This window comes from Gambusia affinis, linkage group LG23, assembly GCF_019740435.1.
Source record: "Gambusia affinis linkage group LG23, SWU_Gaff_1.0, whole genome shotgun sequence".
In the NCBI taxonomy this organism is placed as follows: domain Eukaryota; kingdom Metazoa; phylum Chordata; class Actinopteri; order Cyprinodontiformes; family Poeciliidae; genus Gambusia; species Gambusia affinis.
The window spans coordinates 11,641,936-11,660,995 of NC_057890.1; the positions used below are offsets into that span (position 1 = coordinate 11,641,936).

At 39.5% G+C, this 19,060-nt stretch overlaps 2 protein-coding genes across 11 annotated transcripts in view; both read right to left on the bottom strand.

The window, feature by feature from the left end:
- mest overlaps positions 1 to 3,313 on the bottom strand; it is a 56,675-nt gene extending 53,362 nt beyond the window's left edge. The window contains exons 1-6 of the mRNA XM_044108438.1: positions 3,141 to 3,313; positions 2,832 to 3,029; positions 2,662 to 2,741; positions 1,854 to 1,931; positions 1,617 to 1,753; positions 1,463 to 1,521 (exon numbers count right to left, since the gene is read on the bottom strand). Coding sequence (XP_043964373.1) covers positions 1,463 to 1,521; positions 1,617 to 1,753; positions 1,854 to 1,931; positions 2,662 to 2,741; positions 2,832 to 2,985 — 508 coding nt within the window. The 5' untranslated portion in view covers positions 2,986 to 3,029; positions 3,141 to 3,313. The remainder of the gene's footprint in view (positions 1 to 1,462; positions 1,522 to 1,616; positions 1,754 to 1,853; positions 1,932 to 2,661; positions 2,742 to 2,831; positions 3,030 to 3,140) is intronic.
- A 1,916-nt stretch (positions 3,314 to 5,229) lies between these two features.
- The window catches only part of atp2b1a (ATPase plasma membrane Ca2+ transporting 1a), a 42,895-nt gene continuing 29,064 nt past the window's right edge, over positions 5,230 to 19,060 (bottom strand). For 6 of the 10 annotated variants that reach the window (XM_044108931.1, XM_044108932.1, XM_044108927.1 and 3 more), the window contains 15 exons: positions 17,994 to 18,149; positions 17,682 to 17,896; positions 17,269 to 17,511; positions 16,910 to 17,151; positions 16,250 to 16,487; positions 14,738 to 14,917; positions 14,561 to 14,648; positions 14,362 to 14,468; positions 14,073 to 14,264; positions 12,985 to 13,198; positions 12,696 to 12,907; positions 12,482 to 12,589; positions 11,653 to 11,841; positions 10,984 to 11,073; positions 5,230 to 7,614 (listed from right to left, as the gene is read on the bottom strand). In XM_044108931.1, coding sequence (XP_043964866.1) covers positions 7,237 to 7,614; positions 10,984 to 11,073; positions 11,653 to 11,841; positions 12,482 to 12,589; positions 12,696 to 12,907; positions 12,985 to 13,198; positions 14,073 to 14,264; positions 14,362 to 14,468; positions 14,561 to 14,648; positions 14,738 to 14,917; positions 16,250 to 16,487; positions 16,910 to 17,151; positions 17,269 to 17,511; positions 17,682 to 17,896; positions 17,994 to 18,149 — 2,852 coding nt within the window. In that variant the 3' untranslated portion in view covers positions 5,230 to 7,236. Of the gene's footprint in view, positions 7,615 to 10,892; positions 11,074 to 11,652; positions 11,842 to 12,481; positions 12,590 to 12,695; positions 12,908 to 12,984; positions 13,199 to 14,072; positions 14,265 to 14,361; positions 14,469 to 14,560; positions 14,649 to 14,737; positions 14,918 to 16,249; positions 16,488 to 16,909; positions 17,152 to 17,268; positions 17,512 to 17,681; positions 17,897 to 17,993; positions 18,150 to 19,060 lie in introns of all 10 variants that reach the window. The other 4 variants (XM_044108936.1, XM_044108933.1, XM_044108934.1 and 1 more) reach the window with 2 other exon arrangements.

Consider the following 19,060-nt stretch of genomic DNA (forward strand, 5'->3'; position numbering starts at 1 on the left):
AAAAACGACATATGACGTGGAAAATGTCCCATAAAACGACATAATATATTATGATGTCGAAAATGTCCAAAAAACGAGATAATATATTATGTCGAAAATGTCCAAAAAATGACATACTATACTATGACGTCGAAAATGTCGAAAAAAACGACATACTATACTATGACGTCAAAACTGTCCAAAAAAACGACATACAATACTATGACGTCGAAAATGTAAAAAAAAACGATACATGACGTGGAAAATGACCCAAAAAACGACAAACTATAGTATGACGTCGAAAATGTCGAAAAAAACGACATACTATATTATGACGTCGAAAATGTTGAAAAAAACTGCATACAATACTATGACGTCGAAAATGTCAAAAAAAACGATACATGACGTGGAAAATGACCCAAAAAACGACATACTATTCTATAATCTCAAAACTGTCCAAAAAAACGACATACTATAGTATGACGTCGAAAATGCCGAAAAGAACGACATACAATACTATGACGTCGAAAATGTCGAAAAAAACGACATATGACGTGGAAAATGTCCCAAAAAACGACATAATATATTATGACGTCGAAAATGTCCTAAAAATGACATACTATACTGACGTCGAAAATGTCGAAAAAAACGACATACAATACTATGACGTCGAAAATGTTCCAAAAAAACGACATACTATAGTATGACGTCGAAAATGTTGAAAAAAAAGACATGACGTGGAAAATGTCCCAAAAAACGACATACTATATTATGACGTCAAAAATGTCCAAAAAATGACATACTATGCTATGACGTCGAAAATGTCGAAAAAAACGATACATAACGTGGAAAATGTCCCAAAAAACGACATACTATATTAAGACGTCGAAAATGTCCAAAAAACGACATACTATAGTATGACGTCGAAAATGTCCCAAAAAACGACATACTATATTATGACGTCGAAAATGTCCAAAAAATGACATACTATACTATAATCTCAAATCTGTCCAAAAAAACGACATACTATAGTATGACGTCGAAAATGTCGAAAAAAACGACATACAATACTATGACGTCGAAAATGTCAAAAAAAACGACATATGACGTGGAAAATGTCCCAAAAAACGACATACTATATTATGACGTCGAAAATGTCCAAAAAATGACATACTATACTATGACGTCGAAAATGTTTTTTTTGTTGGAACACCAAATTGTATCTGACCCAAAATGACACCTTATTGAAAGGAAACTGCTGGTTACGTACATCCCTGCTTTCAAGCCTACAAACTGTCCTGCCTTCAACCTTACAACCTTGCCTTCAGCCCTAAATGCATCCCTAACTCGAACCTAACCTTCTACCCCCCACACACATATATATACACATACATATATAGCCATACTATTGTGTTTTACATTAATTTTTCAAAACATCTTATCTTTTGTGAAAGTAACAATAACTCCCAAAAAAGTACTGTACCTCCATTTGTTAGACAAAGACTGTTGTAGTTCAGATGCCCTGTCCGATTTTGGTCACTCCTGGTTTAGAAGAAAAAACAAAGTGAAAAACAGTTAAGAGAAAGAAACTAATGGTGACCACTGGATTATTTTGACACCTGCTATAAAATGATCACCTGTATAGCAGCTCTAGGGCCACAGTATCTCCATAGTCATGGGATATCAAATTGAGTCGTTGATTGCTCAGACCCAAGTGGGCCACCAGGGCCTCAACTATACTGGCTTGTTCAAAGATTGAGTACCTGTGGGGTCTCTGAGATGTTGCAGAAAAGGGGAATTAGGAGAAACATGTGCGTGGAAGAAAGAGGCAGGAAAAACATTACTACATAAGAGAATAAAATATGCAGACTCACAGGTTTGTCACTAAAACCAAATCCAAGAAAGTCCAGTGCAATGATTCGATGGAAGCGCTGCGCGAGCGGATCCCAGATCTGCAAGGGAGGAAAAACGGTTCAGGATTTGTGCACATTTTTCCACGTCAAAATTGATTATTTTAACAGACTCATATTTCCGTATGCGGTGGCGGTTTCTGACATGGGCAACGAGCAGCCCCACCCTGCCTGCCCTTCATTGTAAAATCCCCTAACTCCCTGCTCTTACAACCGGAGGATCTGAATATCAAAATTACCTAATACATGTCAATGTCAATTTTATTTATGAAATGTACAAATAAATATTTACTGCACGACTTTATTCATGACCTTGTGCTGTACAGTATTCATAAAACCACAGATAAAAATACATAGAAATAAAAACACAAATTAAAACATACAGGACAAGTAATTACAACATCACACCAACAGTCACGACTCTCGCCTGTCTACTACTTCATAGAAGGGATTAGGAGGGAGGTGGGGGGCTTTGGAAAGGTGGTTCGCCCAGGGCACCAAACATTCTAGGACCACCTTTGTCCATATGCATCTCTGTTTTGTAAACAGCTGCTCAATATAAATTTATGGCATATAAATTCATATTATGCCATAAATATGAAACAGTGAAACAGTTTCTTGGGTTTCAAATGTGCAACCTGCAAGAATCAGAGACTACCAGAGATGGGCTGGATTAATAACATAGCAAAAGATGAAAATGAACCTCCTGCCTCCATGGAAACCCTGGTGTTCATACAGGATATGCTAAGCTTCCGCTGTACAGACTGCATACCTTGTTCCAGTCATAGCTGGAGGTGGGGAAGCCGTGGAGCAGAAGGACCACATCTGAGCTTCCCAAAGCACCGTAGGAGTCTGGGAAGAACATCTCGATGTGAGACAGGAAACAGGTGGATATTTGGAGATTAATCTCCCACCCCCTCCCCCTGTACTGAGTGCTGCTACCTCTATAGAAGATCTTCTTCCCTCTGAAGTGGAAGAAATCCCCGGCGCTGTGCCACTTCTGTAGGGTGGCGGAGAGGTGAGGGGCCGGAATGTGCAGGTAGACGGCCACCAGCGGGACGCAAATTAGACCCACATGGATCCACCACTCTTTCATGTTGAACTCAGCAGTGAGGAGGTCTCATTCCTGCCACTGACACACTGAGCCACAAACGCAACAAGCCGAGACAAGCAGGCTTAGTGTTAAAGGAGCAGGTAGCATTGCCTCCAGGCAGCTGAAATGACTTATTAAAGACAGAGTACGGCACTTACTGCAAAGTTCCTGCTTGTTATCAGCAGACCTTCAACCTGTTTCGAACCTGCAGAGGATATTCCTGTGGAGAGTCAAGAAGTAAACATAGCACAGAAAAGTAAGAGCTCTCACTCTGCTCACGTTTTTGTAAGAGGAAGACACAGACTCTTTGGATGGGTACGGTGCAACCAATTTATAAAGCGCAACTCATCTTGTAAATAGAAGATCTTTGAATAATCACCAAACAAGAAATGAGGCGTTTACTGCCATCTACCAGTCTGGACGTGTAGTGGCACAAAATGAAACTGAAGTCTTGGAAAATAAAATGATGTATTACTACTACTACTGCTATTACTACTACTACTACTACTACTACTGCTATTACTACTACTACTACTACTACTACTACTACTGCTATTACTACTACTACTACTGCTATTACTACTACTACTACTACTGCTATTACTACTACTACTACTACTACTGCTATTACTACTACTACTACTACTATTACTACTACTACTACTACTATTACTACTGCTACTACTACTATTACTACTACTACTACTATTACTACTATTACTACTAACAAGCGCAATAAAAATGGTAAATCTCGTTGGAAATCAACAAATATTTTCATGTCATTTTCATATTCATTTTGTGAGAAAAAACATACAATTTGAAATAATTTTTGTTCTTATTTTTATTGTGGATTTGATTTTCATTCTTAATTACTTCTAGAAAATCAAGGGCAACAGCAGTTCACTTGCGTGTATTTAATGACTGTATGTCTTAAAATATGAGAAAATAAGAACATGATGGCCATTTTTTCCACATGCATGCATTCAAAATAAATTGTAAAAACTAATTTCTTAAACCAATACGGAAATAAAATATATCCCACATCATACAAGTGTGGTAAGCTGTGCCTGTTTGATGTCTGCTTTTACATTAAATAGACAGATACAAAATGCTATTAAAATTTCATTTTAATATGTAAAAAAATTTAAAAATAAAATTTTTAAAAATTGCTGCTCTATTTTTATCCAACATTACCAATATGATCATGCTTGATGTGTTCTTGACTTCTTCAAAGTAATCAATTAAGGCAATTGCAACACCTAAAGAAAGAAATGACATTTTATGTTATGTTGGGTGTATTATTGTGTGTCCAATGTCTGAATTAACAGTTAATATTAAATGCCTTGAAAATGGAATTGAAACCACAGTACATAAAAGAAACCCTTAACTGCAATCTGACATATTGATAAAATGCCCTCATTGCTTGTGAACAAAGTTATTTTTACATTTCTTTCATAAATAAAAATAGTGATTTAAGTGTGCCGTTTTAGTTTGTTGACATAACTTGGCATTTGAGTAACTGGTGCAAAGCCAGTAATTAAACTAAATGAGTTTCCTTAGATAAATATGGCTTTTGCTTTGTGAAATGCCTGAGTAGAGTATTTATTGTGTTTTCAGTGCTATATATAAATAATTAAGTTGGACTATCTTGTTCCTTTTCTTTTAGATTGGAGATCTCTCAATCTGCTCCATTTGTAACAAGAGGAATAAGGAAACTGGGCAGACTTTATTTTAAACTCAGCTTTTTGTTCCGTTGTTTTTTGTTCTCCACTAAAACTTCTAAGGTTAATATAGGACATGTTGACACAACACTGGGTTTTTAAGACTGAGTTCTGCGCAGGAATGGGTGTGCAGGAGATCCCCAATTTAAATCCTAGAGACTTTGATTAATGCACAAAACCATGCACTCTGGGCTGAATGTGAATTGCTGAGTTCTGTTCAGACTGAGGTTTCAAAAGTTGAAGTCAATTTGTACAAAGACCTTCTGAAGTGGGGTTATTTGAAAGTGCAGCACTAAACTAGATGTGCAATTTGTTAACTTGAATTAGCAGAATTATCTTAGTATGTGAAGACAGGTGGAAAAAAAAACAACCTACCTTTGACCACCTACCTTTCCAACTGTTACAGATGGCATCTAAATAATGTCACAATATGAATGGAAAATGTGGAAACTCACTTAAAAGAAGCAGAACTCCTGGATATCACCAAACTGGTACACATACTAAACAAAATAAAGTAAGGCCATCGTCCAGTGACAACTTTTATTGAAAACTATAAACACAGTACAGCATGTATAAAGTACCCTGTGCAGATAGATACCAGTGTATGCCTAGTATTTCTTCTTGAAAAATGCACATGTCCAATCTTTAGCGTTTCCAGTACATCAGGTTTCAAAACTATTTTACAAACAAACCAAATGCAGAAACATTTAATATGAGTGAAATGAGTCTTATGGACAGGCTTAAGAAGAAAACACTAACAGAATTTATTTTAAAAAAGCAGAAAAAGTACTTAAATTTTCTGTAGCGTATAATCTTAAAGTGGATGAACTGATATTTTTCTTTTGCCCGACAACATTTTGCTCCCTAAATACACAACGATTTTTATGGATTTCTTTTTTTTATGCCTGAGTAAATGTATGTCAGTATTGCACATTGGCAGGGCGCTAATGGTTTGGTTATAAAAATAAAATAAAATAAAATAAATTAAATGACCAGGATCCATATTTATCAAGCATCCAAAGGGAGGAGATTTTACCTACCCCACCCAAAACATTTGAAATGAAGATGTAGGTTTTTGTTTTGGTCCTGCTTTTAGCTGTAGAAACAAGCGTGAGTTTCCTGAAGGTGGTGAACGATGGGATCATTTAAATCACTGTTGTAGCCAAGGCACATTCATATTTAGTCGGAATGAAAAACTGACTCAGCGGCGGAGCGCCTAAGTTGAACTAAAGTGATTACAAAGTTGGGGGATTTTTTTTAAGCATTAAATTAAACTATGATTTAACTGCTTCGGCAAAGGATGCAACTGTGACTACAAAGATTTAAACTTCATAGCTCCACAAATCTAAAAAGTTAAGAGATCCTCTAGAAGCTGAAAGCGGACGCAGGAGGTCTGAGTTTGTGTTCCTCCCAACTCCCAGCTGGATTCTGAGTGAGATGCTTGTTAAGTATAGGCCCAGACGGCTTCGAAAAATCCCTTTTAAAAGTCATGAACACGTGGAAATTCTCAAATACACCGAAATGAATGGAAAAGAGAATCCAGAACGCTTTGTGCACATGAAAACTATCAAAGAAATGGAAGAATATTTATAGTGATGTTAGTGGAGAGAGGCCGTCATCGTCTACCCAGCTGAGTCTCCTGTGAAAACACCCTTTACCCCTTGGACCTCTTTTTCTATACAAGCCTTTATGTTCATCGGTTTGGCTAGAAGGTTCTATATCGACAAATATATAACAAAACTTGCAGGCAAAAATAGTTAAGTTTCAATAGAAACACCCTTTTTTTCCTGAAAATACAGCAGTATCTGAAATAATCCTCTTTAATGTTTTTACTGTCCCAGTTTTCTGAATTATACATCAGGAAGCTCTTTAGCCTACAAACAGAAAAAAAATAACTATCTACAAACTTTGTAAACAGACCTGTTTTTTTTCCAAAAACATAAATAACTCAATATTAACAGCCAATAAAGCAGAAATAGGTTTTGAATGAGAAGGGCCAAAGAAATAAATATACAACACCCTTCAGATAAAAGAGAAGTCAACAGTTCTTTCAGAATCTTACAAGCCCTGATCCTCACGGTCAGAGGAGGACCTCACCTTCTCAATTCAAATAACAGCAATAATATTAGAGTAATAAAAACAGGTCACTTTCAATCTGAGTTTATTTATCCCCCCCCCGCTTGCAACTCAGAGGGAGGGGTGCGGGGGGCAGGAAATAAAAATAAAAAAATTTACCAAGGAGGGTGGAACGAAGACCGAGTTCCTGGTGTTGCAGCAGGGTATTAACAAGAACCAACACAGAAAAACTAAAGAAAAAAAAAAAAAAAAAGAGAAAAATCAAAGAATCCACACCAAGCCGTACATTCCGACGAATGTTTGCTGTTCTTTCAGTTCAGCCCAAGCCAAGCTCACACAAGACTCCACTCTCTGTCCAGACCTCTGTTATCTCCTCTGCCAGTGTTCGGTCGTTTGAGCGGAGCTTTAATGGTGGCGGGGTGAGAAAACAGGTGCAGCAGTGTGGAGCTGGGTCAGATCAAAGGGAGGTCTCAAGGCTGTGTAGCGGGCTCCCTGGGGCTGACGGGGTTCCTGATTTGGGGCCCTCTGGGAAGAGGTGGTTGCCGCTTTCAACGGCGTTATTGTTCTGGTTTTGAGTGGGGGCGGCGGGCGGGTTGGTATCGTCGGGCGAGGGAGAGGGCGGAGGTGGAGAGGCATTGGGCAGGCTGGCAGAGTTGCGCTTGGTGGGGGCGTCGTCCTCCGCGTCCGTGTCATCGATGAGGGGGATGTGGGGCTCAGAGTCCTCTATCCGGAACTCGGGGTGGGTCATGAAGTTGTGGATTGACGTCCGCGACTCGGGCTTCTCCAGCCCCTCATAGAGGGAGATGGAGTTGCGGAATGCCTTCACTACTCTGATCTGGAGGAAAGGACAGGAAGAGGCAGGTTTTTAGTCGCGCTGCGTACCAACGCAGACTCAAGTCAACTCCTGGATCAACGCCCCGAGTTAAAACAAACTCTGAACGGAAGGTTTTAATGTCTCGGAATAAGGTGAGTTTTAGGGGCTTTGAAAACCAAATCTGTGAAGGAGGAGTATCTCAGACACGTGCAAGCGAAATTTCAAAGACTTGTTGTCACTCAATGTTAGGGAAAGAACTTCTGAATGTTAGTTCATTTAAATTAATATAAGATTCGGTGAAAACTTTATGTCCATCTGTTTTATTAGTGCTTCTTCAAGGCCCCTTACAGCAGACACCTTTATTTTTTCATAATTACTTTGTTTTTTTTAAACAGATTTATTAACTGGTGATTTGAAGTGTCTTAAGTTTTACCTTGCCGAATCAATCGTAAAAATTAAAGCTCCAATCATTTCTCCAATCAGTAAACGGACCACTTTATTGCTAACTTGTGCCGACAGCCTTCTTCTGTACGGAAGTTGCAACTAAAAGTAAAAGCTACTGATTCTACCTGTTGTGAAACCTGATGCATTTGGGAAGGTTGGCTGCTTCCTAGAAATCTCTGAAACAAGATGTGTTCTCCAAGGAATACTTACAGTTCTGGTGTGGCCATTGGTGGTAATATCCAATGTAAGATGCTAAAGGTGTCAGCCTCTCAGTGATGGTAAAACTTATTGAGCTGTAGTGAAATGCCAGATTTCCTCAATGTAATGTGCCCTCTACAGGCAATTTAAATGTAGTGACTAAAAGGCTGCTGTACAGCTACATATATTAAATATAACAAGATGAATTTCTGTGCTTTGAGACATGCTAAAAATATATTTTTTGGGAGCCAAAGAGAGAAGTTGAGGTATTCTCTAACTGTATTAGTGGCATTTCTTCTAAAAGAAAATCCCAACTAAACATTGAGATAATTGAGATATGAGAAAATCCGTTTCATTTTAACATAAGGACTTCATTTGGAAAGGAGTTTAACTTTTACCAACTCAACAGAAAAAAAACCGTTTGTGACTTTTGAAAAGAAATCTTAATCTGCTCAAATCGGACAAATTCTCTATAGGAGAAGTCATCGATGGTCAATGGCCACTGCAGTAACATGTGAGAATGTAATCCATCTTCTTGCACAGAGACAACAAGCTGGGGGCTTTTAGATGTAGGTTAAATAACTCTGCAGTCTGGTGTTGTGGTGAGAAAACCTCAACTTTGCTGTGATACGTGAGAAACTACAGCACTGTAAAATATTTTTCTAGAGCAAGACATGAATTTAATATATAAATTCATCTTCTGAAGATACTTTTTTTTTTTTTTCCAAAATTTACTCTAGTATTATTTTCAGAAATCTCTTGCTTGGAGGTTTGATTCATTTGACCAGGAAAGGAGAGGACTGTTCATCATTGTTGGACATGCTTATTAAAGAGCAAAGAGTCAGACAGGAAGAGAGCTAAAGGACAGAGATAGATAGATAGAACAAGTGGTGGTCAGTTGTAGCTTATGTTTGTGGAGGGAAAACAAAGAAGCTGCAGCAGCCAAGCATGTCTACAAGCTCGTGTACAAGTCAAGAACAGCACAAAGAGGAGAAAACTCACAAACGAGACCAGAGACTTTGAACCCATGCAGAGCGCGGCGCTACCTTTATTTCAATGGCAGTAAACCTTTGAGTATAGCCCATGACACATTTCACAGTATCTAAGGAAGAATACGCGGGAAGTCAGTGGCGTTCAAAGATCACTTTGGCCAAACTTTGCCAAACTGGACACATTCCACCACAAAAGTATTCACATAAAGACAGGAGAATATCTGTAAAGACTAGTTTGGGAATAAAGACGTTGTGTATCTGAAGGAGTTCCCCCTAAAACAATGGGGGGGGGGGAAAAACTGTTAATGTTGAGGGTTATTGTTTTACATTCAACTGTGTGTTAATTCCCTGAGGATGACATGTATAAGATATTTAAACTCCACAGATGGTGAGAAGGTCTTCCTGGTTAGATCTGAAAGAGAAAAAGTCTAGGAGTCAGTGAGAGGAAAAGCCTTGCAAGGGCCTTTGGAAGTGGTGCCATCAAACAACAAAGATCCATTTTCAACATAAAGAAGCAGATGAAAAGAGGCTGAAAGTCTATTCAAGTACGCTGCTGTAAAATAAGTGCATCCCCTTACAAATAGTTTTTATTTTATTGTTTTGACAAATTTTACATTTCTAATAATAAAAAAAATAAAAAATTCTTGACTTTCATCGGGTCGTTCAGGCTCAAAAACGGAATGTTGCCGAATTGAAGCAATTCCCAAGGTAATAAAGACTCGTTGCCAGTTAATGCTGCCAAGGGTGGTACAAACACTTATTAGGTTTAGAAGAAAATTCAATTTCCAGATACGGCCAAGTTTGGTTTAGATAGTTTTTTCCCCTCTTAGGAAGCAAAACAGCAAAACAATTTCAAAGGTAAACTCTCCATGTATATTGTTTGATTAAGGCTGGATAATAAAAGGGAGGCAAATATGAATGCATCCCAAACAACAACAATAACAACAACAAACTTTCTCCCAATAGCTCCATTTGATTGCAGGGCGGCACTGAACATTCATCTGACTTCAATCTTTTCCACATCCTCACCAGTCGGAAAGAAAGGGATCATTATTTAACCACTGACTGATGAGAAATCCACTGGCACTTGATCAGATTTCCAGAGTTTCTGTGTCATGGGTGTTTCTCTGTAGTTTAGCTCGTGATCATGGGCATATACTCAAAACATTTACCCAACCAGGGACTAGAGAGCTGCGACAAAGACCCATGACTGCTACGAAGGCACAGAGCAGACTGAGGCAGCCGCAGACAAACCTGCTGAATTCTGGACATAATCTTTATAATAAAAAGTAACTCCACAAAAATACACACAAACCCCTCTCCTTCCCCCACCACTGTTCACCACATGATTAACAGTGAAAGGTTTCCAATTCTCAGACCCAAGCAGAAGCAGAACAGAAAACAGGATGACACAGATAAAAACACCTTGACGCTTGAAGCGACCTGGTTACAGAGGACATTTATATACGGCAGAGTTATCAAAGCAGTATGGAGGATGTAGATTGGTGTCATTTGGATTAAACATAGGGGAACATTACGGGGAAGTATGAGAGTGTAAAAGTTGAACATTAGGTAAGAAAAAGAGAGGAAGGGAAAGATGTTAGAAGAAAAAAACAAAACAAAAAGAAGAAGAGTCTCATGCACTAAAGGAGAACACGCACTCACACCCCACAGTGGCAGAAGCGGAGTTGGCAGCAGGGGCAGTAGTGGTAGTAGTAGAAAAGGCTACATGTGTAGGGCTAGAAACATTGGTTACATCGTGCTGTTGTTGGCTGGAGTTGGAGGCCTGCCGCCTTAGAGCCCCCTGAAAGGAAGTTCCACTCTGGAACGCACTCACAACATCCATCTGCAAAGAATCAGACAGCGTGACAGGAGAAAGCCCAGAGGGAAATAAAACAACACAGCCAGAGGAGAGGGAGAAGAGAGAGAAAAAAAAATAAAGAAAAGGCAGCAGAAACCATAGAATATATGTCACTTTGAAATTGGACTTGGGTATAGTGAGAAAAGGAAGTGATCAGGTTTGAAGGCACTGATCGGAGGAAACCCGTGATGCAAAAATCTGGTTGGAATTTCACTCTTTTTCTCTGCAGAAACCTTCCATCCGTTCCAATGCGCACTACTCCACTGTGCTTTCCGTCCAAACTGATCAGGACCTCCACAGTGGCCGAGCTTACAGCAAACGGACTCGGTTTCAGTCCGAAATAGGCGCAACAAAATTCGCTTAAGCTCAAAAAGCAGAAAAGAATTAAAAAGGAGGGATTTTCACTTTCTTTAAGAATGCAGAGAGAAGGAACACTATGAAGATTTAAGCTGGAAGAGCAACAGAGTTAAATGGTTTATGGCTTGTGATTCCCAAGGTGAGTGTGTGTGTGTGTGTGTGTGTGTGTGGGGGGTGTAACACGCAGCCAGATGTAACAACGATTACCTGAGTTTGGATTCGATTGAGGCCTCGAAACCAGAGGATCTGGCCTCGGCGCAGCTCCCGCTCGGCGTGGTCGATCTCATCCACGTCGTCCAACTCCTCCAGCTCGTATTCGGGGATTTCGTCCTTCTGGGTGCCGTGGCCTGCTGTTTTTAGAAATTTTAAGCGACTAGTGGGTATTGAGGAGATGATCTGGAAATAAAAAGGGAAAAAAAACAAAAAAAAAAACAGTTGGGAGTTGGTTTTATTCTTGAGAAGACAGCTCTTTCGTACATGTGCAACATGCCGTAAAGAATGAAACAAAAAAAAATAAAAAATGCTGCTGATAACACACAGCAGTCAAACATCTCATAAAAAGTAGAAGTGGAAAAATACTTTTTTCCACTTCTGCATAATGCAGGTGAAAGGCATCAGTCCATGTAGAGGGATAAATAATTCACAGGAAACATATCTGTAGTATGGAAAAAAAACACCTTCAGCTGTTTGTAGACTCACTGTTCAGATGGGCAGTTTCATGTTTATTCAATTTTTATATCGTTAAAAAAGAGAAAATAAAGCAAGAAAATAAATTATGCTTCTGGTTACAACATGAAAAATTGGAAATTTTGTAGCATTTTTACCCTTTGATCATTTTTCACAATGACTGCAAAGATAATTAATTGTTTTTATAGATATTTGGACCAGAGAACACATCTGATTCTCCCCAATGCATCTTTATCATGTAACATTTAATTAGACTGTAGAACCCATTCATCATCCAGCAGGTTCAACACCAGGGGGCAGTGTAACAGCACATATGTTGCTAGAACGAAGGTGAAGGCTATTGTCCTACCTGTCCCCAGATCAAGGAGCCAAAGCCGAAGAATGTACACCACAGCCATTGGTCCAAGGACAGAGCCACACAGCTGAATGGTTTCCCTCCAATCTGCACTATAAGTATCTAGAAGAGCAGAATGAGGACAGAATTATTTTGCATGTACAAATGGGAGTTTCTTGTATGAAAGAAACGCCATTTGTTTCTTCCATAGTTTACCGTCTGATTTTACCTGAATGATAAATGTGCCGAGGACTATACTGCAGAAGATGAGGTTGTTAAAAACGCCCTCAAACACGTTCCGCTCCCCATGGATTTTGCGGGCGTTGATTTCGTTGAAAAGCTGCATCAAGACGAAGGTGTTGAAAACTATAGTGTAGTGTTCGGTGGGCGGGGCGTTGAGAGGGGTGTTTCTGCCGCTGTCGATGCCAAACAACTTCTCTCCTGCAAGACGCAAAAAGGGATTTTTTTTTAAAGGGACAAAAGTATATTAGAAATTCAGAATGAAAAGAGCTTCTTACCGACAAAAAGCAGCGTAAAGATGGTGGCTAGCTGGTACACGGCGTGACCCAGAATGTTCTTCATCATGGTGCGGGATATTAGAGGCTTGTTGCGGCCGTACGGCTTCCTCAGCAGCAAGGCTTCTGTTGGCGGCTCGGTGGCCAAAGCCAACGACGCGAATGTGTCCATAATCAGGTTCACCCACAACATCTGCACTGCTTTCAGGGGAGAATCCTAGCAGCAGAGAAGGAAGGGCGGAAACAGGATGCCATCCTTATAGTTCATAACATGTCGTGCATTTGGAAAGTATTTACTATACTTTTATTTTTCCCACATTTTATGCAAAGCCTTATTCCAGATGGCATTATGTTCATCTCTTTCCTCAAAATTCTACACACATCTCCCATCATGACGTGAAAAAAAGAAATTGCTAAAATGTTTTTAAAATAAAAAAAAAGAAAAAGAAAAAAAGATTTTCATAAGTATTTACTGCATTTACTTAATATTGTGTTGAAGCTCAAAATTTAGCTATTTCCACTGATCATCCTTGAGATGTTTCTACAGTGAAATGGAATACGTCTGTGGTGAATTCAGCTGATTGGCACTGTGTGTAAGACCCCACAAAACTTCCACAGTAGCAGCATTTCCATTAACCACAGAAATGTAAAATCTGAAATAGCAAAAATTAATTTTCTTAACGGAAACAAACATCATTTTTGAAAAAGTACACTGTTTTCCATAAAAACTGTCTGTGCTAGGTGAGGTGGTTTTTCAGCCACATTGAAATATGTGTATCTCGCAAATCTGCATTGGAAACACTTTTCACATCAATCAAGTCACGTGATCAACAGTCGGATGTTACTACTGGGAAAAACAACAAAGAAGATAACAGGAAGTAGTAGGAAACAACCAGTGGAGGTTATTTTTTCCAACCTCCACAGCGAAGGAAGAAGTGCCAAGCGAAATGAGATAGCTCTTAGTCAAAGTCAATATTTGGAATCCAAGTGAATGGGAGAAAGCCCAGACTGTGCTGTAAGTGAGATCTGAATCAAGCGGAATAGCACAGAAAAACAATGTCCAGGCTGGTCTCATTAACAAAATGGTTTACCTGTGTGATGCAGGCTCCTGTAAACGCTACGATGACGGCCACGACGTTGACGGTCAGCTGGAACTGAAGGAACTTGGAGATACTGTCGTAGACGTTCCGTCCCCACATGACGGCTTTAACAATGCTGGAAAAGTTGTCGTCGGTCAGAATGATGTCTGATGCTTCCTTAGCCACGTCTGTCCCGGCAATGCCCTGAAAACAGCAAGAGGGGAAATATTTGTGTTTTTTATGCATTTACAGCTTGTTCATAAGGATAATATGAAAGTGTTTAAAACAAAGAAATGCTCACCATTGCAAAGCCAACATCAGCTTTCTTCAAGGCGGGACCGTCATTCGTACCGTCGCCTGTCACTGCGACTACCTGCCTCTGCTCTGCTATTGTGCTGTCAATTATCCCTAAAGGAAAAAAATGAACACTACTCAAAAACAAACAAGCCATAAAATATAAAACCGTTTTAGATGCACTTATACATTTAAACATACACTACCTTTAACTAAGGTGTGTTTATCTGTGGGAGACGACCGAGCCAGAACTCTGAGTTTGGGCCAGATTTTGTCAATACGCTCTTGTTCAATCTGAGAAGGTGAAGAATAAAGTTTCAATGCAATTTCTCAGAAGCTACTGGTGGAATTTCTGAAGCCAGAGTCATTTATCATGGCCCCACCTCTCCTCTTTCGTTGCGTATTCTGCGGTTGAACTCTTTTCCATCCAGGCAGAGGAAATCATCTCCCGGCTGTAGGATCCCACACTTACTGGCGATGGCACGCGCCGTGTTGATGTTGTCCCCGGTCACCATTCGCACCGTGATGCCAGCGCGCTGGCATTTCTTGATTGCGTCCGGGACCTGACAGAGGCACACACGCACAAAAAATGGAGAGGTACAGTCAGGGGTTTTAAAATTTCGACGATAAAACGGATATTGAATCCATCTCGGGCTAAACATCCTGCATCATTTCCAACAAGAACACCTGATGAGCAAAAATATACAAAAAGCCAAGCACTTAAAGAGACATTAAAAAGTCCACATTAGTCTCTTTGCCTCACTCAGGGAAAACCGTTTAAAAAGTGCTGACCCTCATTTCCCTTTCTTAGAAAGCCTGAGCAGCCGGCAGAGGAAACCCCACCGAGCTGCCAGTTTGATTCCAACCAAGTCTTTGTCACATGGTCAAGTTGCAAAGCAGATCCTCTCTCCCATCATCACCTTTCCAAGACTATTTAGGCTGCAGACGAGGGATTGGGAAATATGCCAACATTTCAGCAGCATCAACACTTCCCTTTGCGATGGGCCAGATATGTTCAGAGCCTTATACAAGTTTTCATACCCTGGAACTCTTTCAGATTTCATATTGTGTATAACTGAAGTGAAAGGAAAATGATGTTTTCTACACATAATTGCACTAGCTGAAATTGCATAGAAAAACTGTCAACAGCAGCAGGGCTGACACCATCAACCAATTAATAATAAATTATCAATTTAATAAATGATTAATCGTTTACTGCAGCATATAGTCAAAAAAGGTCAAGTTGCTGAAACATCAACACACTCAGCAGTTAAGCCAAAAAATTTTACAAAAAATATATACATTTTGCTTTTAAGATAAAAATAAAACATTTGTCTGTAAATATGTTCTATCAAGTGGCTTAGATTCAGCTTCAAATTCTGTACAAAAAAATCTTATTGAGCACCACCGATTTATTAATCAATTATCAAAAAGTAATCAGTAGATTAGCCCTTCACTGTATTGATGTTATGCACAAATGGCTGATCCTTTTCATGTTGATGCCAGAAACATTTTCTAGCTGCTAATGAGCCCTTTGCAACAAATGATCAAGCATGCTCCAAACTACACTATGTTGATGAATTTTAGGCAATAAAATATCAATTTTCTTATTTAAAAATAAAATGATTATTTGCCTATTTTAACGTAATTATAATATTGCATAAAATGGATTATATAAGAACTCTGCATAATGAGCCAATTTTTATATCCGATTAATCGTCAGAGTAATCAATAGATCAATGAATAACTGAAATCTTTAGTTGCAGCCCAAGTTGCCGTTTTTCTGTTTGCAAAAGAATCTCAGTAGGCTTTGACTCTGGACTTTAACTAGGCCATTATGATATTTTGCTTTGATCTCTATGATTCTACTGTAGTACATGTACATGTGTCATTACCTCTGGTCTCACAGGGTCCTCAATGCCCACCACGCAGATGCAGGTCAAGCCGGTGAGAATGTCATTTTCATTTTCCCAGTCAGGTGGACCTTCGGAGGCGGGAAAGTCTCTGTACGCCAGGCAAATGGTCCTGAGACCTTCCGAAGCCATCGGCTCGATGACTTTCTTTACCATGTCGTCCCTGTCCCGCGGGCGGAAGACCTTCGCCTCGCCACTCGATGTCACAATTCTAAAGCACCTGAAAAAAATGTAATAAAAATGGGAAATGAAATCATAAATGTAAATAAGAGTACGACAAGATGGGAACGTTAGGAGTTCAGATGTAAAAGAAGTGATCCAGATTGTATAAAGATTAGAGGAAGCAGAAAAAGTGACATTTCAGTAGTGTGCTGCGGTAATTCAGTGGAACACTAAGCCTTCTGTTGGTTAAAAAGGAGCCTGCTTAATTAAGAAGCTTAAGGAGCTGTTACCGGCTCCTTTTCTCACTGCTTAGTTTAAGTAAAGGGTTTGGGTGCTATACACTTGAACTTCTTGGCTGCCTAAGCTATTACACATAATTTAGTGAAAAGTCTGGCCAACCGTGGCACTGAAACAACTTTCACATCAACAGAAAAACCTACAGGCAACATGGCCGACGCCAGAAAAGGAAAAAGATTTTACTTTTTAAGGAGAATTTCCGAGGCTCCTTTGCTGAACATCCGAAAGCTGCCGTCTGGCATCTTCAGAACAGTGCTCATGGACTTCCGCACTGAGTTGAAGGTGTAGACCTTGTAGAATTTCTCTTCGGGGATTTCAGCGCGGATGGCCCGATAATCCCGCTTCAGTTCGTTGGAGAAACCAAGCAAGGCACACTCCGTTTTATTGCCCACCTGACGAGGCAGACCCCCTTCCTTTTCTGGAGCCTGGGGAAAAGGAAAACAAGAAAGAGACTCCAAGTTATGTTTCTAGATCTAGTTTCTCACACTATAATTCACAAATAGGGTCCTTTTCATTTCTTTTATTATTTTAAAAACGCCTACCAAGATATTAGTAGTGTAGGCGGAATTAACTGCTATGCCCAGGACCAGCATGTCTAGAACTGAGGTGGGGAGGTTTTCCGGCAAAGGGATCCTCTTGAAGTGCTTTTCAGCAATGTAGACCTGGACCACGGTCATTCTGTTCATGGTGAGAGTTCCAGTTTTGTCCGAGCAAATGGCTGTAGCGTTACCCATCGTCTCGCAAGCGTCCAAATGCCTCACGAGGTTGTTGTCTGCCATCATTTTCTGTAAGAAGGAGGAGGAAAATCTTACGAACTCTGTCAGGAAACTAAGGCGATCACAGCACGGCTTAAAGGTATCAGTTAGCTGCCTCTCGACAGTCTGGCCTGCTTGCTTTAATAAGGGTGTGGGTAAGCTGGTCAAGCATTGACTAAAGGTCACTTGGCAGAATTTACCTTGACAGAGTACGCTAGGGAGATAGTTACGGCAAGTGGCAGGCCTTCTGGAACAGCCACCACCAGAACGGTCACACCAATGATAAAGAATTTCACAAAAAACTGAATGTAAATGGGTGTGCAGTCCTTGACCCAAGGCAGGCCCTGGAACCAGAATGTGTCCACCACAAACAGCACCACCAGGATGATGACTGTAACGGCCGACATAAGCAGCCCTGCGGAGAAATCAAAGCCCAATCACATGAAGATCTACAGTTGAACATCGTCTGAGACAAAAAGGTTTTTTAGGGTTTTTGGGTTTTTTTTACTCACCTCCCTTTCCTATTTGTACAGCTAGTTTGGTTAATTTTCCTTGGAGAACAGACTTTTCTTTCTTTGGCACGCTGGCTTTTTTCTTCTCCTCTGCATCAGCTCCTTCATCGCTGTTGAGAGGCTGCATTTCCATAGCAGCACCATCCTGTGCTTTTGCTGCAGCAAAGCGTACAAAGCAAACAGATTAAAGCAGACCTGTAATGGACTGAAATGTGCCATCATAAACACAGAGCAAGCAGCAGAATTTGGTATGCATATAGATAAAACTCTGTCGACATCAAAGTTTAATGTGGAGTAACTTTTTTTTTTGTCTTCTCTAAACTTTGCAATAAAAGTTTGTCCGATTTGCTGCCTGAGCGATTACAGTTTAAAACCACAGAGAAAAACACAACAACTAGCAGCAACTGGAAGCAACAAAATGTTGAGTGCTATAATATTTATTAATCTCATACCCAAAACAGATCATAATTCATGAATTTAAACCAATTTCTTTCATTAAAAAGATGGACCAAAAAAAACTACAGTAAATGAAAAAGAAAGCACAGGCAAGCTGTGATATCCAGTATATCAAATTTTGTGTCATCTTTAAATAATAAAATGAAGAAAGCAAAACCATAAAATATCCCGCTCATTAATTATTGGTAATTTGAAATAAGTAATGCAAGTTACTGTATTTATGAACATGCTTCACTTAGAAACAGATTAAATACAATTATTAAAATAGTACATTTGCTTCATTACTTGTCTTGAAAATAGTAATAGGATTTATCAATTAAATTCAAAGTGGCACAGCGCTTGAAAAGAAAAGGGGGGAAAAAAGTATGCTGTGGAAAGCCAGGATGTTTTCTCCTAAAGGTAATGCTGGCAAAAAGTAAACAACTAGTGTTGTGGCTGCATTCCTTGGAAGAAGAAGCTGTTTTTAAAAATATGTTACTACTACATGCAGCAGAGTCAAAATGGAAGAATGACGAAATATTTGAACTTAAAACATTTTTTTTTAAATCATTGTGTCCTGTTGAGAAGTCTTTTACAGCTGATCGAGTTGTTTTCAGAAACACATAGCGCTC